General features: G+C 35.5%; 1 protein-coding gene across 1 annotated transcript in view; it reads right to left on the reverse strand.

The window, feature by feature from the left end:
* The window catches only part of ABCA13 (ATP binding cassette subfamily A member 13), a 183,328-nt gene that overhangs the window by 138,007 nt on the left and 24,767 nt on the right, over positions 1-20,554 (reverse strand). Inside the window, exons 9-17 of the mRNA XM_054060143.1 lie at positions 19,405-19,569; positions 17,652-17,854; positions 10,478-15,169; positions 9,038-9,144; positions 7,696-7,814; positions 6,293-6,465; positions 5,046-5,122; positions 4,388-4,509; positions 1,577-1,771 (exon numbers count right to left, since the gene is read on the reverse strand). Coding sequence (XP_053916118.1) covers positions 1,577-1,771; positions 4,388-4,509; positions 5,046-5,122; positions 6,293-6,465; positions 7,696-7,814; positions 9,038-9,144; positions 10,478-15,169; positions 17,652-17,854; positions 19,405-19,569 — 5,853 coding nt within the window. The remainder of the gene's footprint in view (positions 1-1,576; positions 1,772-4,387; positions 4,510-5,045; positions 5,123-6,292; positions 6,466-7,695; positions 7,815-9,037; positions 9,145-10,477; positions 15,170-17,651; positions 17,855-19,404; positions 19,570-20,554) is intronic.

Genomic DNA, 20,554 nt, shown 5'->3' on the forward strand with positions numbered 1-20,554 from the left:
GCCAATTTACTTGCTTTAGGAGTCATATTAGACGATGAATTTTCCTGTCACATTGCTCCTCCATTTGCATTTTTCATATGCACCGTCTTTTACCTAAAGTAATTGCATACAGGTCAATCTCTACTTGACTAAAGTTCAATTGGTTGTTTGATGTTTCCAACATACAAGTTTTGGTATGATTTTTCTCTTTATTTCTTTTGCTTTTATAGGCTATTTAGATTATATGGTAATAATACAAACTGATTCATTGTTACCTGCCCATGCATGGTAGTAAAAAGAATATAATCTCGTTATATACTTCCAGTGGCTTCCTTTGATTATCCGTATTTTATCCACCTTTATTTGACTTCCTACTAAAATGATGTCTGTGCTTAAAAGAAACTAAAAAAAAAAAAAAACCAAAAACTACTAAAAAAAACTTATTGAGATTAAAAAAATTAGCAAATCTTCCAAACTTATTTAGGATGATCTGACAAATTTTTTTTTATTCCTGGCTAGGAATTAATTATGCCCAGGTAGGGTTCAGTAGAAAAGTCCATCAGAATAAGCACGGTGGGTTTTTTCTCCTCTATGTTGGTGTTGTGATGATTCATATGGTAGAAAACTTTTCCCTCTGGCATCTTAAACTATTCTGGGAAATTGCTTTGTTTTTAAAAGTGTGTGGTGGCCAACTTGTTTAACTGCACATACATCCAGAATATAAACTAGCACTTAAATCTTTAGAAGAAAATATTTTTCCTTCCAATGCTATAACTATTTTTCAATGATTTGTGGTTACATTATCTATCCTGTCAATTACCTCAAAAGAACTGAAACAAACATCTACTATCAGAAATCCCATCCAATAATTTTAAAAGTAATAATATTATCTCAGTGAAAAGCCACACTAGATTCCAGATTATCTATATCTGTACAGATAATAAAGTTTTGCTACAAAATTCTGCATACTTTTATAATAGTTTTTGGCACTGAATTACTCTTTACAAAGCTCTTCAGCTTGGTTTACACAAAAGTCGTTTAGCCTTTTAGAGATGCAACCTGAGAGTTAGAAAAGCTCCTTCCTGAAGGAGCCACCTGAACTGCCAACGTACTTTCCGCAGTAAATAAAATGCATTCTGGAATGCTACAGATTTTTCCTGGCAAATAAATTTGCAATTCTTGTAACGTGAGTTCCCATGCTTGTTTTAGTTCCAATGTTCCCAGACCAGTCATCCATACTTACAAATTAAGAAGTGACCAATAGCATGAAATGCAAACTCTGTTAATGATTAGTAAAATTATGTTTCCATCCTCCTATGTTTTCCCTGAAGCTTTAATAATTAAATTCTCAGTGACAATTCTCCTGAGGAAGCAAGAAATGGAATACAGTAGCATCCACCAACCCTGTTCTTCAACCTTTGTGTTTGCTTTGAGGAGCTAAATGAAAACAAAAAAAATGCCATACATCCATTGTTTGCTTCCACACAGAAAAAACACCTGAAGAAATAATAGAATTATTCATTTATCTACCTAGATGATTTAGACCACTTTGAAAAGGAAAACACAGGAACTGAATGCCTCTTTTCTCCCATCTTACCTTGTAAATGATGTGACGTATGTTCAAATTCTGTATAAACAGTACAAACATGGTGTACAAGTCCACTGCTGGTAAAGAACATAATTCTTCCACTGCCATGGAAGTTTTACTGTTTTCAGGTAGCTTTAGCAGCAGCTTAAGTACTTCTTCATCACATCTTCCAGTTAAAGCTACAGCAAAGGCACTGTAAAAAACCTATCATAATGTATGTATATTAATTTTTCTCCCTGAAATGCATCACTTTCTTTAATAGCCAATAAGGTGAGAATTTGTGTCACAGTAACATGACTATTTACAGTCATCAACAGACCTGAAATAAGGAACAATACAGCTCTATATCATATTGGTATGTTCTTACTTTGTATTTTCTGCACATATAAGGATGAAGTATATTTCTTATGAAAATTTACTTCCATTTGTGAACAGGTTGATCACTCATTCTATGAGCATTCATACCAAAAGCAGGTATATTTACAATGCTGAACATACCTGTTCTGGCAGAGATACACCTTTGTTACAGAAACACCTAAAGATCAAAATCTAGATGTATGACTCACTAAAATCTAAAAATATGAACCTTCCTTCTTTCAGAGGTTGCACAAATTTAACATTTAGTGTCTATATGGCACAATGTTCACTCTGAGCCATCTCACAACTCTCAGTTCAACACTTCTTTGAAGTGTTATTTTTTAATAGCGGATGATGGAACAAGTGCCTAAGCAGACCTTGGGCAAGAGTACAATAAAAACTCCTTGGAAAGTGATAGTTTGTTTATTCCTACAGAAACGTCACATCAAAAGACAAGTGCTTGCAGCTGAGACCTCAGGAGTTCTTAGCTATTCTTTCTTCTGAAATGCTTGAAAGAAAGCAAATGACAGCAAGATCAGAAAAATTACAGGTCTGGAGCCTGTACAAGCCCAAGTACAGTACTCAGGGCTCTGTTGTACCCTTTAGGACAAAACTTGCCTGTACTGCCTCCGCTGGATGCATCTGTAGCTAGTGACAGCAATCAGGGAGATAGAGGAACCCCAAGAAGATCAGATTAGGACCCAAAGTTGCTCAAGATATGCAATTTAACTCTTTCGATTCCTATGACCATTTTAATTTCCAACCTATTAACTTTACTTTCTGATTTTTATTCCAGAACAGAATTTTGTCTTTGTGATTTCAAAGGATTTCCTATATAGTTAAATACTCACTTTTGGTGCACGTACAAGGAACAGGATAAGAGTATAACTATAATTCTACTAGCAGCATAAAAGGATACTGATTTGGACTTCTTATTGTGAAAAAAATTTGACTCAGTGATATGATTTTAAACTTATTTCCTCATGCCCCATAGAAATAGAATGATTTCGGTCCAGTTTTAACCCATTCAGTATTTTATCCACCGGATTAAGTCCTGAATTTTCCTTGCAGCTTTGTGAATACCAGAGTTAATCCAAATTCTTACATTCAGTAACAAATGCTTATGGTATTCACGTTACAGGATTTAAGCAGTTTCAGAACACTTAATCAGATGTCAGTGAGCATGGCCAGAGCATAATATTGTGACAGAAATTAAGGGTAAGTACAATAAGCACAAACACCTCACAGGCTTACTCATACCTTTGCAGAGGCAAGCACAGTAGCAGCGTACAATCATAGAAATATAGGATTGCAATGGGCCTTCAGCTGTCATTAGGGTTATCAGACAGTGGCTACATAGACCATAACCATAATGGGCATGCTTAAAGAGTACTTGTGCTTCTTGAATAATCAGTAAGAGACATATGCTTTACCGCTCCAGCTGGACTAGGAAAGGATTTAAGCACTTAAGCAAATAAAATTTCTGTATAGATATGCAAATGTGGGACATGTACGTATATCTAAACTCTGCACAGGACTTTGGAAAAATAAGGATAGAAAGTAATTTTAAAATTCAGTCAATTAGCATTATTATTCTGAAAGATCAAAGGTGCACCGAATCCCATTTAACTGAATTGCTTCCAGACGACTTCTCTTATTACCATTTACTGGCATCAAAATTACAAGCTAACATTAAAGGCAGTCACACTACCAAGGAAGCAGAAGATCAAATCAGCTATAAGTAGTTACAATGGTCTGAGCCGCCTTTTTAATAGCCACACTTTTCGTAAAAAACTAACGGGCAACTGTTTCTTCAAGTGGAACACCAGTGACATCCAGTGGCTGCTTGATCAACCTGATTAGTTTGTACCAAATATAACCTCAAATCTTTTCAGTCATAAAAATATTAACAGGAGAGAGAACCTGTTAGGTAGCATTTTTCATGATTTCTAATAACTTATGGGATCACAGGAAACAGCAGCAACAATAACATACACAGTCCTTCACTCAGAATATTTAGACAATCCACCCTTTCAGACAACACTCAAGAGACAACAGACAAATAAAGTGGAGGTAAGACAAAATACTGATAAAATAATGTAAGAATAGCGAGGAGTGCATGAAGGAATATAAAGGATCAGAGATGGGAAGTTATGAAATTATTTCTCCAGAAACCCTCACCCTTTCTACAGTTCTGAGACAGCAAAGCTTAAGTTCCGTGTCAGCACAAGTGGGTAAAACACTGCTGAAAGTAATGAAGAAGTTTATGTAGACCAGAAGACTAGTGCTACTATAAAATGATATCTTAATGCTTCAGATTATTATTTCAAAGTCCTAAAACTCACTAGATTTTCCAAGTGAAAATATAAGATTCCACAAAACAAGGTGTCTCGTTTTGTTTCAATTGGCACATCAGACTATAGGTTGACCCATTAATTTAACACTTCTTTTAAATTTTTTTACCTCTGAATGAGAGATACTGGCTTCCAAAATAGTACTGATAGTTTCTTCAGAAATATTGACGGAAGAACCGATGTCCAGCCTCAACTGAGTAAGATTCTGCACACACTCTTTGACTTTCACACCTGGAAGGGAAGAAAAACAGTACCAACAGTAGGAATCATCTTGATTAAATTGTCCACAGATTATCCTTTTCATAAGGTTTATTCTGAGGGGTGATAAAGGACACAAAGAATTCATATCATGTAATTCAAATGTAAAGGTTACTCTCCTGTCAGACTGAAGGGCTTGTGCATCTATTTGCATTACCCTATAAGAGCACAGGTTATGCCACATCTCTGTAGTAATAGAAAATCTGAAATTAGTGAAGCAGCCCTTAATCCTTTAAGATTTTCTTTCCCATTAACTTAAGGCTCCGCTATTTCTAATGAACCCCTGAATCTTATTGGACAGGCTCTGACGGAGTAAACTATGCTGCTCTGTGCCAACTCAAGTTTGTATATATGTACATGTGTACAATGAAAATACATTGCATTTTGCCAGTATTCTCCATTAGCAGTATATCTTTCAAGTTTGAGGAATAATAAAAAAATTATTGCCCTGCAAAATTACACAGCAGTGATTTGTAATAAAAAAAAAAGTGAAGAATACTGGAACCTACCATTGAAAAGATTAAAATTGTTGAGAAAAGCTGCCGCTGGATTTTCTGACAACTGTAGCTCCGAATTTTCAGCCACCCTGAAACAATAGCCTTCATTTCACATGCTATCACAACTAAGTCACTCACATTACTATGTATAAAGATTAACGTGAACAGTGAGACCGCCACTCAATGAGGAAAAAGAGTCACATTGTGCTCTATGTGCACACACTGCACATGCAGCAAACAAGTCTACAGACTTTCCCATGCTGTATTTCTATGGTGCAAGGATAATGATATTTCATGCCTAAATGAGATTACAAATGTAGAGATCTTCCCATGATTGCCAAGTGCTCTAGCAAACAGTAGCTCAGTAGCTTGCAGAGAAGCACAGGTCTAGCAATGTCTCACTTCCCATGTTTCTTACTGAACTCTCATTTTCAAAACCTAGAGATACAAAGCACTGTAGTTCAGGATAAATCAAATCCTTCTAATTGTAATTTAAGTAATAAAGAGTACACATAGAGTTGCTATAATTTACAAATTGTTCAAAAAAATGGACATAAGTCTGAGGTCCACAAGAGCAGCATTTAAGCTCAAGATCTTCTGGTGTTTTTGCTATAATTCACAGGCACCATTCAAGTCCATTATGAAAACAATGCAACAGTCAAATCAGTATAGCAAGAATCGTAACAAGGACAATTTCTAACTGACAGCAAGTTATTATAGTTTTATTCATTTACTTAAAACATACTCTTTTTCCTCAAGGGAGTAGCAACTATCTGAAATTATTTGGAGTTCAAGCCTGTCTGTTTACAAGTACTACTCTATGTTTCTGTCTGAACTGCTGAACTGCTTTGAAAATTTAATGTTTTGCAAAAGATATCCAGCTACTGAGAGGACAAGGCCATCGAAATACAGCTTTAAATAAAAAAATTAAGATATCAAAATTTTGACCTAACTCAGGTCATGGAAAATTGAAAGATTTCTTAGTTGTGCTTCAAAGCATTATCTTTGTGGAGCAGCAAAATCTACTGTAAGCACTTAGCAATCATATAAGATCTTTCAGAAATAACAAGAATTTTGCCAAATTACTTCAATAATTTGTGCATTGTATCAGCTCAATTTTCATTTAAATGAACAATGATTAAAGAGGCTTCAATAAACAGTATTTCTCCTGTAATTACCTAATTGAGAACATGGAAACATGTATAAAATAACATCATTAATAGGAACAATTTGGGGTACCAAAATGTAAAAAGCTTTACATTTGCAGTTGTCTCTGTATGTTGCCCAAGATTAGTTGACATTCACATCTGTTGTTGGTGGTATTCTGCAAGGCTTTCAGGAAGTTATCCAAAGTATTGGAAATTTTTTGGTTTGTATACACCATACTCTCACAATCCCCACTGTTGAATTCAGGCCACATTCTTTCAATATCCTGCAAAACACAGCCATCATACAAGTTTGCAAACTCATCAGATTATGTTATTGCTTGAAGTAGCAGGTCTTGGCAACCAAATGATGCATATTTTCAAGTGATAATGTGGGTAAGGTAATACTCTTTTGCTCACTGTATTGCAACTGAAACTAGGTGAGAGGTTTTCAAGAACTACAGAATTTTCAAAGATTTTAATTTTGGAAACAACTAAAAATATTTGTGAATTTTACCTAGCCTATCAAGGAGATTCATGCATTAACAGATATGCCAAATTTTCATCTGAAATGTAATTTCAAAATTAAATTATATTTTCTATTTTTTTTTTCTTAGTCTGAGCATTTTTCATCTTTTTCCCAAAAAATTGTTTCTGTTCAGCAGACAAAATATTCAGATGCCTATATCCAAAGTTTTTCGGTATCATGCTTTGGGTACTATTAACTTTTATATTTTTTCCTGAATATTCACATTTCTGATTTTGCAAATCATTTTTAATATTTGTAGAAATAGGTCATAGAATGGTGGTGATTAACAAAATGCATTTGTTCCGCAAAAGTCTGCTTTGAGATATGAGTGATCCTTCTGATCTCCGTTTGCCTTAAAACATCGCTGCTACTATCAGCAAAATGTCCAGGTAGACAAACTGAGAGCTATTTCATAAAGAGGATACAAATTCTATACTAAAACCATGACATTAGTATTTTGGCTGCATGTGCACATGTGTGTGCACTATCCAAAGGCTGGTTTCCAACTCTGTATGGGTGCCTAAACGTCAAATGTTACTTTCTCCTGCTAGTAATTTCATGCACTGCTAAAGAAAAACAGACTAATTGTGATAACCACAACTGTTATGTTAGCTTGAATGACTCTGATCATGAAGTTTATTTGTATCTAGCTTGATTTCACACTATTCCTGTGAAGATTTAAATGTACTCGGAAATTAAATTAGTAGTATCACAACATTTAAAGGAATTAAAGATGAGCTGTTGTTTGGTATTGAATGGCAATCTTGTTATTCTAGTTGTATTTACAGTTTTCATATCTCACCACTGTTTACTTCTGGAATTCCTTCTGGGTATCAGTATCAAAACTATCAGAGTTATACCTATACAATACTCAATATAGCCACCACCGCGGGCACTCATCATTCAAACAGCAGGAGAAAATTTTATTAGTTTCCAAAGCTCAATGCCTGTTGTAAAGAACATATGTAGGTGTGGAAGCCACTCAAACCTGGTAATGATCTCGATACAGAGTGATTCCTTCAATGACAGAGAGGAGTAGGCGATTTGTTAATCCATCTTTACACTTTGTAACAACACAGAAAATGTTGCTAATGACAACTGGTTCTTCTGTAAGAGAAAATGTCCAGGCTTAATCAGTTAAAAAAAAAATAAATTCCTACAATCAGATGAAAAGTTAACCAAATAATAAGGAACAGAACACATTTTAAAAGGAAAGAAAGTCTGATGTGTTAAGGTACCGAGAAATATTTCTACTAAATGTATTCATTGCAGAGGGCAAGAGGGGCTGGTTTGACTCCTTTTCCATTACTCTTCTCCTGATCAATAGTAAGAACAGAAATACCTGCTACAGAACCAGAGAACAAAACTTCATTTTTGCTCTTTGTGAGCAAGAAGCATAACTCTGAGAACCTGTTTACGTTAACCATATCTACCTCCTCCTCTGTCAGGCTAACCTTATCCTACTTCCTTGTGGAGACATCAGGATGTTACTAACCCTCTAGTGAGTAGTGACTTTCAAACCCTAGCTGCAAAATGAGGGAAACAGCACTAGGCAGGCATTTTGCATATCTAGGGATAGAGAATCCATATAGGGGATATTTATTACCTGAGCACCCATAGAGGAAGTTTCTACCCAAGCTTGCAGCCCCCATGTCCCTGGAAAAATCTCCGTACCCCTGCCTGCAGTGAGTTTGTGCAGGGAGTGGCAGACAAGGTGTTCAGCTTGAGAGCTGAATTCTGGTTTATGGAAGGATCAAATAGTGAAATGCTGCTATTAGGCCTTCCCAGATCCTTCTTTTCTCTAGGCTAAACAAGCCCAACTCTCTCAGCCTGTTCTAGTATGGGAGGTGTTCAAGCCCTCTGATCACCCTTCATGGCCGACCTCTGGACTCACTCTAACAGATCCATGTCCTTCTTCTGCAGAGGACTACAGAACTGAATGCAGATAAAACCCAGCTGCATATACATTCTTCTGCTAGGTATGTGAGTCAAATAAATAAAGGAAGAAATCTTGGTATGTCAGAGTAAGCCCAGGAGGAATGAAACGAGTAGATGGCTAAAAATGAGATAAGAAAGGCGTCAAGACTTCCTGCTTCCACTGAGATTTTGAATCAACATGACCACTCAAGAAATAAACCATCCCTTTACACGATCTGCATTGATTTTTTTCCTGTGCCTCTGTCAGTTTAATTTCCAGGTAGCAGTATGCTTGCCTTGCTTCACGTCATCCAAATTAACTTATTTTTACAAAAGGCTGCTCAGAGTAAAGCCTTAATATTATAGTACTAATACATACGGTGACCTATACAATGACTACTGTGGTAACCAACCTGAAAAGATTTTAAGAACATTCAAAATGGCGAACTGCAACTTCTGCAATAGAAGGACACTAGTAGGGTCTAAATGTTTCTGAAGAATCTTGCAGATTTTAGATGCTCTGTAGAAAGATGAATAAGAAAGAATTATTTTCATAACAAGGGTACCAAAAAAAATTTTCAACAAGTGACTATGTACGGTTACCATCTTCAATGGAGCATGTAAGGATTTCAGTATTACAAATACTTGATTTGTCTGAACTATTTCAAAATCAGAACGCAATACTTCTATGTAAACAAAAAAAAACAAAACCAAAAAAAAAGCAGGTTTTCATCAAGGTAGCAAGTCGTCAGCTTTCTTAAGACCTTAGGAATGCTAAGAAGTACCTTAGCAAAATAAGAAACATCATGATGTCTTCAGAAATACTGAAAACCCACAGCATATATTGACTTGACAGCAAAGAGCAGAATGCTCAAAATCTCTGATAATCAGCATTTGGGGAAAATAAGCCACCTTTCTAGTAACTGCTTTGATTTTTCAACAGATTTGGCCAATACCTGGCCCTGCTAACTGCTGGTTTAACATATTTGAACAAAATTAACCATAAAGGTCTAAATACCACTTCAGTCATGAATCAACTTCAGTATGCCATTTCTCAGTTGGTCTTGTTAGTAGGATCAGTAGCTCTACCAGCAAGACACCCTAGAGCTGTTGAAGCAAGCATCCTGTGGAATTCATTCAATTAAGATTTACTTAAATGCACCAACTCCTGTCTAGAAGTATCTTTATTAAATAAGCTGTCAATAAACATTGTCCTGAAGCAGAGATTCCTCTGCTGCTGGGTTACATTTGATTTGAGTAATCTGGCAAAAACAATCTTTTCCTCAAGATTCCTTCAGAAACTGTAATTGTTAAACTGGACAACTTAACTCTACAATTGCCCCCACATTGTCATTTTGCTAGCACAAACTGCAAATCTAAGCCAGCAAATTTAAGCTGAAAACATTTCAAGTGCAGTATAGCTGCATTTGGATATAAAAAGAAAAAAAGAAAAACAACCACAAAATATTAGTTCCAAGGTTTTCTTAATGTTTATCACCATAGCCAAAATGATTCATAGTAACAATTGTTCAGTATTAACACCTGCAAGGATTTTAAGACATTATTATCACCAAAATTTTTGTTCCATAGTAATTCCAAAGCAACCACTTCCAGTACCAATACAGATGACTAAACACATCAGTAACCTGGTCCACACAATATAAAGTGATACCAAATATGACTAGTCTTAAAGGTATAAGTGACTAGCCATTATATCATTCTACTCAAAGACATAAATCTGAAATGAAACAGTAATTAACTTAATAAAAGTTTTGACTGAGCCATTTACAAACAAAGATTCCCTTCTGTCATTGGCAGTACACTCTCAAAATGAGTACAAAGAAAACACTCACCTTATTTCTGCCATTATACCCTCATGTAAATCCTCTAGTAAAAAGGTTATTTCATTCCTGTTACGTTCTGTGGTAGACTGAAATATCATTTTAAAGATGTCTCGCATGATCTCCAGAGTTCTGTTTTGGGACTGAGTAGAAACTTCTCTGTATTTTGCATTATCAAAGAATGAATCAATAACGTCAGCCATCTGAAGTTCAGTATCGTTTTTATGAAAAGCTTCTTCCATATCACTAAGATCAGCAATTATATGAAGGAGGCTATCTAGAAAAACTGAATCAGTGGTATAAGTATTGTTTGATTTTTCTCTGCTAACACAATCATCAGCAAGGAGTATACCAGACATAGAATTATTTTGGAAGAATTTCAGAATGTCAATAACATCTTTGATGACTAGTAGTAGGTCATTTGATGAATTTTCATCAGTCATAAGGATAATTAGAGCATGCATTATTTCAGAATAATTTTTATTGTTAAATAAAAAGCTGTTCACAATCTCTTGTATGTCTTCATAAGTCCTTAACATAGATTCTACAGATGATGTATTAAACTGCTGTATTACAAAATCAAGAGACATTGAAGAGGACTGTCCAGTGGCTAACCTTACTACTTCAAACTCTTGGTCTAAGACAGCAAGTAATTGTCCAACATTAAAATTCAACAATAAATCTTCTATACTTGTAATTAGAGAAAACCAGAAGTTCTCAAACTCATCCAATATATTACTGCTTCCATTTAAAGCTGATAATGTCATAAGCATTGAGTATGTCTGGTTTCCAAAAGAAGACAGTCCCATTAAAGGCCGAATTGTAGAAAGGAATGAAAGGATAGCTTCTGTATGCAGGAGTCCAGAAACTTCACTGGTCATATTCTTAACGTTAGTAAGGACAGCCTTTATAAATGATGTTCTTGAATTGTTCCAACTTAGACCACCATAAAGATCATGCAGCTGTTCAAGAACACTTTTGGCCATTTCCATTTCTACCATTTGCATACTGCCTAGTGTTTCTACGATTCGTAAAACCGCTTGTCTCTTTGGTGTGGAGGAGCAATTGACTGAGTATGTATTATTCACATGCAGTGGCACAATATAGAGGGATAGCTTATTCCAAAAATTTAGCAGCTCTTTGAGAACTGAGCCATTTGCATGATGGAGCTCAGAAAACTTCAAAAGAATAGTGTTCCATTCTTTGATCTGATGAAAAAAGCAAGTCAAGTTGTAAGTGATATCCATCTGAAAGTCTTCCATAGTGCATGAGGAACTGTCCTCCAGAATGATGAGTTTCAGCTCCTTAATGACTTCAATGACTGCACCATTATCAAGAGTAGAATTGCTATGCATAAAGTCACAAGGTTCAAATGTGGGATCATTCTGAGGTGTTGCTGTTGTAAGAGTCCAGCAGAATGCTGCAGAAAAACAAACTGAGACCTCTGCAGACTCACCAGATGTATCAGCTAGAATCTCTAGTAATGTTAGAAGACTGTCTACTAGATTAGAGAACTCCTCTTCAGTAAACATTGACATTTTTTCTTCCTGAGTCAGTATGAAAGTGTATACTTCAGCTAGTCCTTCTGTGACATTTCCATGAGCTAATCTTTCTGTAAGGCTGACGATGTCGAAGAGAAGATGAAATGTCTCTTCTATATCATAGAGCTCATCTTGTTCAAAAAGCCGTGTTATTTGCCGTAAGCCAGTCAGGTTCCAATTGCGTGAATTGTTCTCAAATATATCCCACCAGTTTGTTAACACTCCTAACTCAGAGTTTTCAATAGAGAAAGGTTTGATACTTTCAAAGAAATTATCTAGGCTCCTCTGAACCTGTGTGAATTGATTTACCAAGAACTCAGCATCCATGTTCCCCATATTTTGCACCAAGGCTACCATATGCTTTAGAAACTCTTTATCATCCCCTAATAGAAAGCCAGTAAAACTAGAAGCCTTGAAAATTTCAAGTGCCTTCCTTATCATTTCAATATTCAGAGCTGCTGTTTCCACCAGTTTCTGGAGAAATGTCTTGTGCTCACCTGGAAAGTTTGAGTCAAGTTTACTAATCACATATTGGAACCAATCCATCAACAATCTGGTATTTTTCTCATTCAATAAAGATTCAATCTCAATATCCAAATGAGACGAGCTGTTTTCTTGGATTTTGAATGTTTTATTTCTCAGAAGAGTTTGAATTTCTGCCAAGAGTTCCACTGGTGGAAGCTGAACATGATGAAAAGGATTAAGGAACATCCTTGAAGTCCAGTTAAATCCAGGGACTGAGTGACTAAAATGGGTCTTATTTGATATATACTGTAAGTGCCCCAATAAATCATTGACAGACATTTCTGTTTGACTTCCAGTGTTGTTTAAAAGTGTAAAAATAAATTCAAGCATGCTAATGTAATCTATTACATGAAATTCAGGGTTAATGAATTTTAAAGTTTTTGCAATAATATTGAAATAAACATTTACACAAACCACATCAGAACCAGCTAGGGAACATTCAGGTAGCATCAAATTAAAAATAAAATTAACAAAGTCCGTCATATTAATTAGATTAGCATCTGTCTCAAAGTTTCCCAGAGATTTCAGTAGAAATAAAACATGTTTTGCACTTTCAAGGTGGGAAGGAAACTTGTATTTTTCACTTAGATGACTTAATTCACGTATAAATTTGTTACAATCCTCTTCTCCATCTACTGCAATATGAAAGTTTAGAAAGGAATTAAAATTAGATGAAAATTTTGTTTGTGAATTCCTTATGTCTTTCAGACTCTTGTCTAAAATTAGTTTGGTAATATTCTGGAAAATGCTGATACAACACATATATTTGCCTTGAGCTACACTTTCAAAGAAAGCAGCTGTGTCTTTTATATCAGTGAGAATAATTCCGAGTTCCTTCGGAGAGAGCTTGAGAATAGTAGAAATGGAATCACCAATGGTAAACACACCAGAAGACCTATTTTCTCCCTCAGATCCTCCTGAGATGAAAGTATCAAGCCAAGAACTCAAAAATTCTCCATTAACAACCTTCAGTATAGATTTCTGCAGTTCAGTTATCATGACTCCCATCATTTCTAAAACACTCTCTAAACTGTTACTTTTAAGAGAGCTTGTGATATCAGTTATGTTGTTAAATGCATTTTGAAGATGAGCAAGGAAAGCTTCAAAATCTTCCCAGTCATTTAAATCATTACCTCCTTCAAATATGATCTTTAGTAGATTCATTGCTGCTGCTGTAGCTTCAATAATAACCATATCTGTATTATTGCACGCTTCGTCATGAGTTGTGTTTAAAAGACTTTCAGAGAGATTTGCCAAATCTCTTCTAAGGGAGTCAAAATAGGTTGAATTCAAATTTAAGATTATTGATGCTCCTTCAAAAATCTCTGCCCAAGTTTGAAGCCATGTGAAAGTGCAGTGTAAAGCAGAAGGCACACTTATATTACCTCCCAAGTTAGTTACATTAGACAGAACACCATCCAATGGAAGCAGAAGTAAGTTGTAAACTTCTGCTGAATGATCTACAGAAGTAATGTTTGATAGATAAAAATCAATGCATCCATTATTTAACAGGCATTCTGGGGAGATATCAAGAAACTCTTCCAAATAACAGAAGGCAGCTGTTTGGAGCTCTTCATCTATAAACAAAGTTTTTAGACTGCTCAGAGTGCTATAGACAATTTGCATCTCTTTTTTTCCTTTCTGTGCAAGAGACTGGGCCTGAAACTCTGTGTAGTTGTAAAAGACTAGTAACTTTTCACAAAGAGACTTACTGGTGATGTTCCAGAGCAGATCAAAAGTTTCAGACAGAAAATCAAAGACTTGGTCCCTATCTTGGAAATCACGCCATACTCGAAAAGGTGAAATATCTTTTGAAGTCTCATAAAGAAATATTAAAAGAGTGCTATTGCTCTCAATATTTAAGACCAGATTATTATTCTGATACAGAGAGAAAAGTACTGGTACAAGTGAGGCCACACTAGTATTGTTAATTTTTTTTATATTTTTTAAGAAATCATGCACAATTTCTCCTAGTTCTTGTACTCTGTATATAAAAGTTGCATTTGAGAGTAATAAAGAGGAGGCATTACTCATTCTATGAACTGTGTTGAAAGGCACATTGATATCATCAGCAGTCAATGATTCGACTTCATCAAGATTCCTTAGGAAGAGTTCAATTAAGTGTTTTAGATCATTCAGAGCATCAATATTTAACTCTGGCAAATCAGTCATGATATCTTGGAGTAATAGCATACTTCTCTTAAGGATTTTATTTTTTGTAATGGAGAATATATTTCTAGATAAGGTCTCCAATATCTCCTCCTCTTCCACATGAGTCAAATGAGAGAGCTTAGAATCAAGTTCATAGAACACAATTTTCACTATATGCCAGAAAATCTCCATCTTCTCTTTTGTCCAGAATCTCCGAAGAGGCAAAAACATCTTTTGTAGCTCATTATGGAGTTCAGAAACTGCAAGCAAGAAATTGGTTGGAGATTCCTTTCCCTCAACGAAATTTTTCATCCATATAATTGCATTATTTAAGCCATTTTCAATTAGAGACTCATTTAAAGAAGCTGAGAAATCAAGCATTTTAATTTCTTCTATTAATTTTACAAGATGAAAAAGATTATCAATTTGCTTCTGATGAGAAAAGTTTTCTTCTCTCTTCAAAAATTCTTTGAAATGTGTTAAAATCCTGAAAAATTAAGCACAAGTTTTTTTCTTGTTAGTTACCTAGCAGACAAACAAGAATTAGATAAATATATATTTTATAATTTTAGAATATACTTTTATTTACTTAACTCAAATAAAGTTCAAATAAATAGCAGTCACAAATTAATCAACATAAGGCCTGAGATAGCAAAAATGTAAATCACTTTTGTTTTAAAAGATGTGACAAAACTCACTGAGAAGTCACAGCCACATTCAAATAAAAAACTGAATGTAGGCTGCTAGGTTAAAGAAGTGTGCATTTATCAGTAATTATAATCAAGCTTCTAAGCACAGAGTCAAAAAATTTAACTGTGTCACATTTTCAGCTGCTGAAAAAAGCAAATCCCTTATTCTCCATAGACTAATTATTTTATAGAAATCCATAAAATCAATCAAAACTCTAATTTTCAGTGAATTTGGAAGCTCTTTTTTTGTTTATTTTAATTATTGAAAGTTGAAACATTCCAGTTGACTAACAGCTGAACATAGCTGTTGCTTTAATATCTAAAAAAAAAATCCAAACAAACCAAATATAAAATGAAATCAAAGTGAAAACTGGAATGCTCCAGCTGATGCTTCCATTGTGACAATACTATATATCAAAAGGAAAAACGTTTACTAGCTCTGTAAGACAGAGCAGTATCGAGGTGCTAGGAAAAGAGGAGCATTGCAATTCGAAGGTTTAATGCTGAGAAATACCTTCTCCTTAAAAACACTTTCTTTTGATAGTTAAAAAGAACACCGCACACCATTAACAAGATTTGTGAGGGAATGTCTGTGTCAGCTACTGGAATGGCTTCTACCGAAGAGAAACCAAGACGTCAAACAGCGGAAAAAAAACCCAAACCCGTTCCCCACATAGAATCTCTTGCATAGACTTATTCAAGACAAATAAATACTTCTGCATTTCAGCAAAGAAAACCCAAACAACTGAGGTCATTTTGTTAGCATTACTGTGTGCAGAAAATAGTGCATCCTCTAGAAATAACATTCAAGACAAAAATCCAAGTACTTGCCCTAACAGGTGTGTCTGCATTAATCTCTATATCAAAGTTGCAAAAGAGCATAAAAGAGAAGTGATTGAAAATTCAAGACATCAATTTGTATTCTACTCCTGAACTTCCATTTTGGTTTTACTGTAGATACCAAGAATATCTAAGATTTTGAAAACTAAACCTGTTCTTTGCTTCTAGAGAGCATTTTAATCAAGCTGCTGAAGTACCTGTCAGGTTCTGTTTGAATTAAAAGCACAACATGACCTATCTAACAGTGGGTGAAATATTCAAATTATGCCATTTATAAACTTGATTATTCACCTTTCATTGCACTGATAGTGATTATTTCCATTTGATAGGTTAAACAAGGGATTGATTTAGTAGAGAGCTAAATAGCAACATAATGAAAAGTTCTTAGTCCAGAAATGAAATTAAGAAAGAACTCTTATCTATTAACAATTGTGATCACCAGCATAGCACAGTAAATCAGTTATAGCACTCAATAGAAGAGGCAGCACCCAACAGTAAGTCTGTTCCTTGAGGGATATCTTTTCCTTTTTTTAAAACAAAGAGATGATTAACTGTCTTCTATTTCACTCTTCATCTAAACATTAGCAGGGATATAATGCAAGTAACTTGGTGACAAGAAGCCCTTGCAGCCACAATCCTAACTCCATCAGGAGTCCAGCACTTTGGTTACTACTGATAACTCAATAGAAAAGGAGATATCTTAATGCTTTTGAGTGTCAACCACAAGGACATAACTTTCTTTGCAGGATTCTATTTCTATTCCCAGCAATATTGTTAACACCAGTCACTTGGTGAAAATAAGCAAGGTAGTTATGTTCAAGAATTACAGAAGTCCAAAGCAGAGGTGGAGTAAAAGATTTCTGGAAAACGGTTAAAAATATAAGTGGCATTGACTAGTTAAACCTCAGCCTCAGAACACAATGAAAAACATTGGTAGCTACATCTGCATATAAACATATAGTATTGCATGGTAATTCTGTTCCTCCTAGTGCACTTCTGTTTCAAAATCCAGAAGATTTCAGACGCACTGGACTTGTTGTACACGAATAGAAAGATCCTATAGCATACATCCACAAGAAGCATTACCAAATCACAGCAACTATTTTGGTGAATTAGACTTTGTTTGCAGAACAAGACAAAGAATACAGACTCCACAGTTCAAAACACTTAATTATGCACAACTGCTGATTCCTATGAGTCTTGATCATGCACTTGTGCCCTCTGCTGACCTTGTAAGTATCTGTGCTCTGAATCACAGAATTAATTTCTCTTTCAGAATGTGTGCATCAGCACAATTATTTGACTGTAAGGTTTTGAATTACAGAATAAAAAACACAACCAGAACCCAGACAAAAATCAGAAATCAATTAAATATAATGTGAAAACAAATATTCAGATTAACTTGAATTTTATTAGACAAGGTACAGAAAGATAACTCACAGATCATGAGATGCAGTATAACCTTCTGAAAAGTAGGAATCTGATATCTCATTCCATTGCTGGATCAGGGTATTTATCTCTGAAAGAAGCGTCCTGGCTTCCCTGTCGTCTAGAAACTGAGACATTAAATCACCTGCGACTCTTTCAAGTTCCAAAAGGAGTTTCTGAGAGGGCCTGCTGCTGCTGAACCATTGCTCAAATATCTAGGAGATTGAAGACAAAACAGAATGCACCTTGTTAGAGAATCAAAGCTTTCTTATTTAGACAATAAATGGAATTTGCACATCTTTAAAAAAAAAACACAACCACACACAAACAACACAATTAACAACGACAGGAAAATGTCTCCCTAACAATGTGCCTACACTCTAAAATGACTGGCCTCACAAAAACTGCTTTTCAATACAGTTTGGACTGACCTGCAAGGTGGCAATATAACATGCTACATCACAAAGAGAACTAACATCCTGTGTTGTGCTGTCCTCACCCAAAGACCCAGGAATGGTAAGGAGATGGCCTGAGACTAAACTCAACTAAAAGCAGACTTCTACAGGTATGAATTAAAAATTACACAGGCTTGCTTTCCCATACTGGACTTCTGCCTATACTACCAACAGAGAGAGGGCAGCAACCTTAATATTTTTGGGGGTTCCATGACACAAAGACATGGAGAAGCAGCCTGCATGCTCCCATTGTGTAGCCCAAAATAAAACATACAAGGCCTGGCCAAACGAACTGACTGGTCTCCTTTCCTCCACCATTATATATTTTTTAACTCCAAGTGGTTATAACAGATTTTTACTGTAAGAGGCATCCTGTTCAGCAAGGGTATTCCCACTGACCAGCAGCTTACAGTACTTCAAGCTGTCATTATAAGGATGAAAGCTCTTGCAAAGAATTTTAAAATCATGGCTGAAATTATTACTGGATTTCCCATGACTACAATATGAATTAGTGTATTAGTTTGGGCACTAAATTACTACTTCAAGTCAACATATATGAGTGAAACCTTTATCAAGAGAGAAATCAAAGGCTACATTTTTGAGGAAATAAGATAAGTTCTACAGGCTTTCCTTACATGATATTACAAACTTCTCCAGAGCAGCTTGATACACTGTTAACATCATTTAATGGTGAAAAGAAAATCATATTTAATTGCAGGCACAAACAGCAGCATTAAAGCAGCTAGGTAAAAGTTTTCCCTAGGAAATATCTGAATGGATTATCCTTTTCTCCACGCAATTCCACCGTGTCATCATAGAGACTGAATGCCAAACTGCTCTACTGGAGCAGAATTTTAAGATGCCAAACCAGAGATTTACTCTCATACCTTCAACGTGCCTCAGCCACTATTGCCAGAGATAGTGGAGGGAAATTAAAAAATAATTATACAACATATCAATGTAGGCGTGCAATCCACTTTCAGTTTTGCTCAAAATTCAGGCTCAGGTGGGACAGTAAATGGGTCTTCCCTCTGTCAGGCCTCAACAGTGCAGTATATTTCACAATATTTCCTATTAGATTTCAAAATTGTGTTCGAGTTAATGAGAAAATCTGATTAAGTGGACACGTGGTGATAGATTATACTTCCACTGTAATGATTCTGTATAAGGATTACTTTGTTTTATTAGCATGATGAAAAGAGCTCATGACAGTAACATTTAATAGCTTATTCAGGTCTTTTGACTGAGTTACTGTTGACAGCCTACATGTAAAAATTAGGAATTTAATCTATTAACTTATTAAAGTATACCTGTGCATAGAGTCTGAACTTGCTGACATGATGAACAAGATACATTTTGGCTTCATGCCGTCCAGAAATACAGGTGTATTCATTATTCTCTTTGTTTGCTTCATCTTCTGTCACACTGGACAGAGCAGAGCACACAAACTGCTCCAGTGTCTCTCCTGTGGGAATCTGCGGGAGATATGAGAAATTGATGAGCATTTCAAGAGAGCTCCTGAGTGTTCTCTCTACTGTCATCTTACTTATCCAGTGAAAAAAGAACATCATATAGTCTACTCCAGTGAGAACAGAGCCCATTTAGTCCGGCCCCATATCCTGGGTCACATACTTCAAAGCACTTCACACATGCAGAGTGCTGCATAAAGTACCAGGGGCCCCATTAGGGTCTTCATACACCAGGCAGGATGATGATAGATGGATATGCAAGGAATTTTCACCATGTAGCTACACTAGTTTTGCTAGTCTGCAGTCATTTTCAGGCTGATGCTGAACTAACCTGACAATGATACAGTATACCTACACTAGAAATTTGCACTAGAATAACTGTATTGAAACAACTTCCCAAGTATAGAAACTACTAATGTAAAAATCACTCAGTACAATGTTACATCTCAACAAATGATTACACGCAGCAGACTAGTTTTAAACTGAAGTTGGCAGATTACATTGTGGTCAACAGGACAGATTATTTTTCCTCATAGTCTGACTCTACATTCTCTGATGAAAGATTTATTATTCCGAATCATATAAGTTTTATTAAAGCATACAAAATAATTTAGCAGTTTTTAATTCTCCCTGCTAATATCTTTCTGAGATAGTCCTAACTCCTTTCAATTGTCACTAGAAAATTTATTAAGAGTTTTGCAGATGTTTTGACACTAAATGAACTGGGGCATTACAAACAGAGCTGAAGTGCTCAGAACAGACGTTGTCCAGGCTTCCATACTGACCTTCATACTTTTGGAGGGCCTTCAATGCCCCACCACAAGTACACAATGTCAAGATTTTAGTTTAATCTATATAGAGCTAGCAAATGAGTTGCCTGGGATTACACACACAACCATAGTTAATAGGCTGCAATCAAATTTAGTTCAGTTGATCAAACGGGCTATCACTAATTTTTCAGTTAAAAAGCCATTCAAAAGTCAAGTATTTT

The sequence above is a fragment of the Cuculus canorus genome, chromosome 2 (assembly GCF_017976375.1).
Source record: "Cuculus canorus isolate bCucCan1 chromosome 2, bCucCan1.pri, whole genome shotgun sequence".
Classification (NCBI taxonomy): domain Eukaryota; kingdom Metazoa; phylum Chordata; class Aves; order Cuculiformes; family Cuculidae; genus Cuculus; species Cuculus canorus.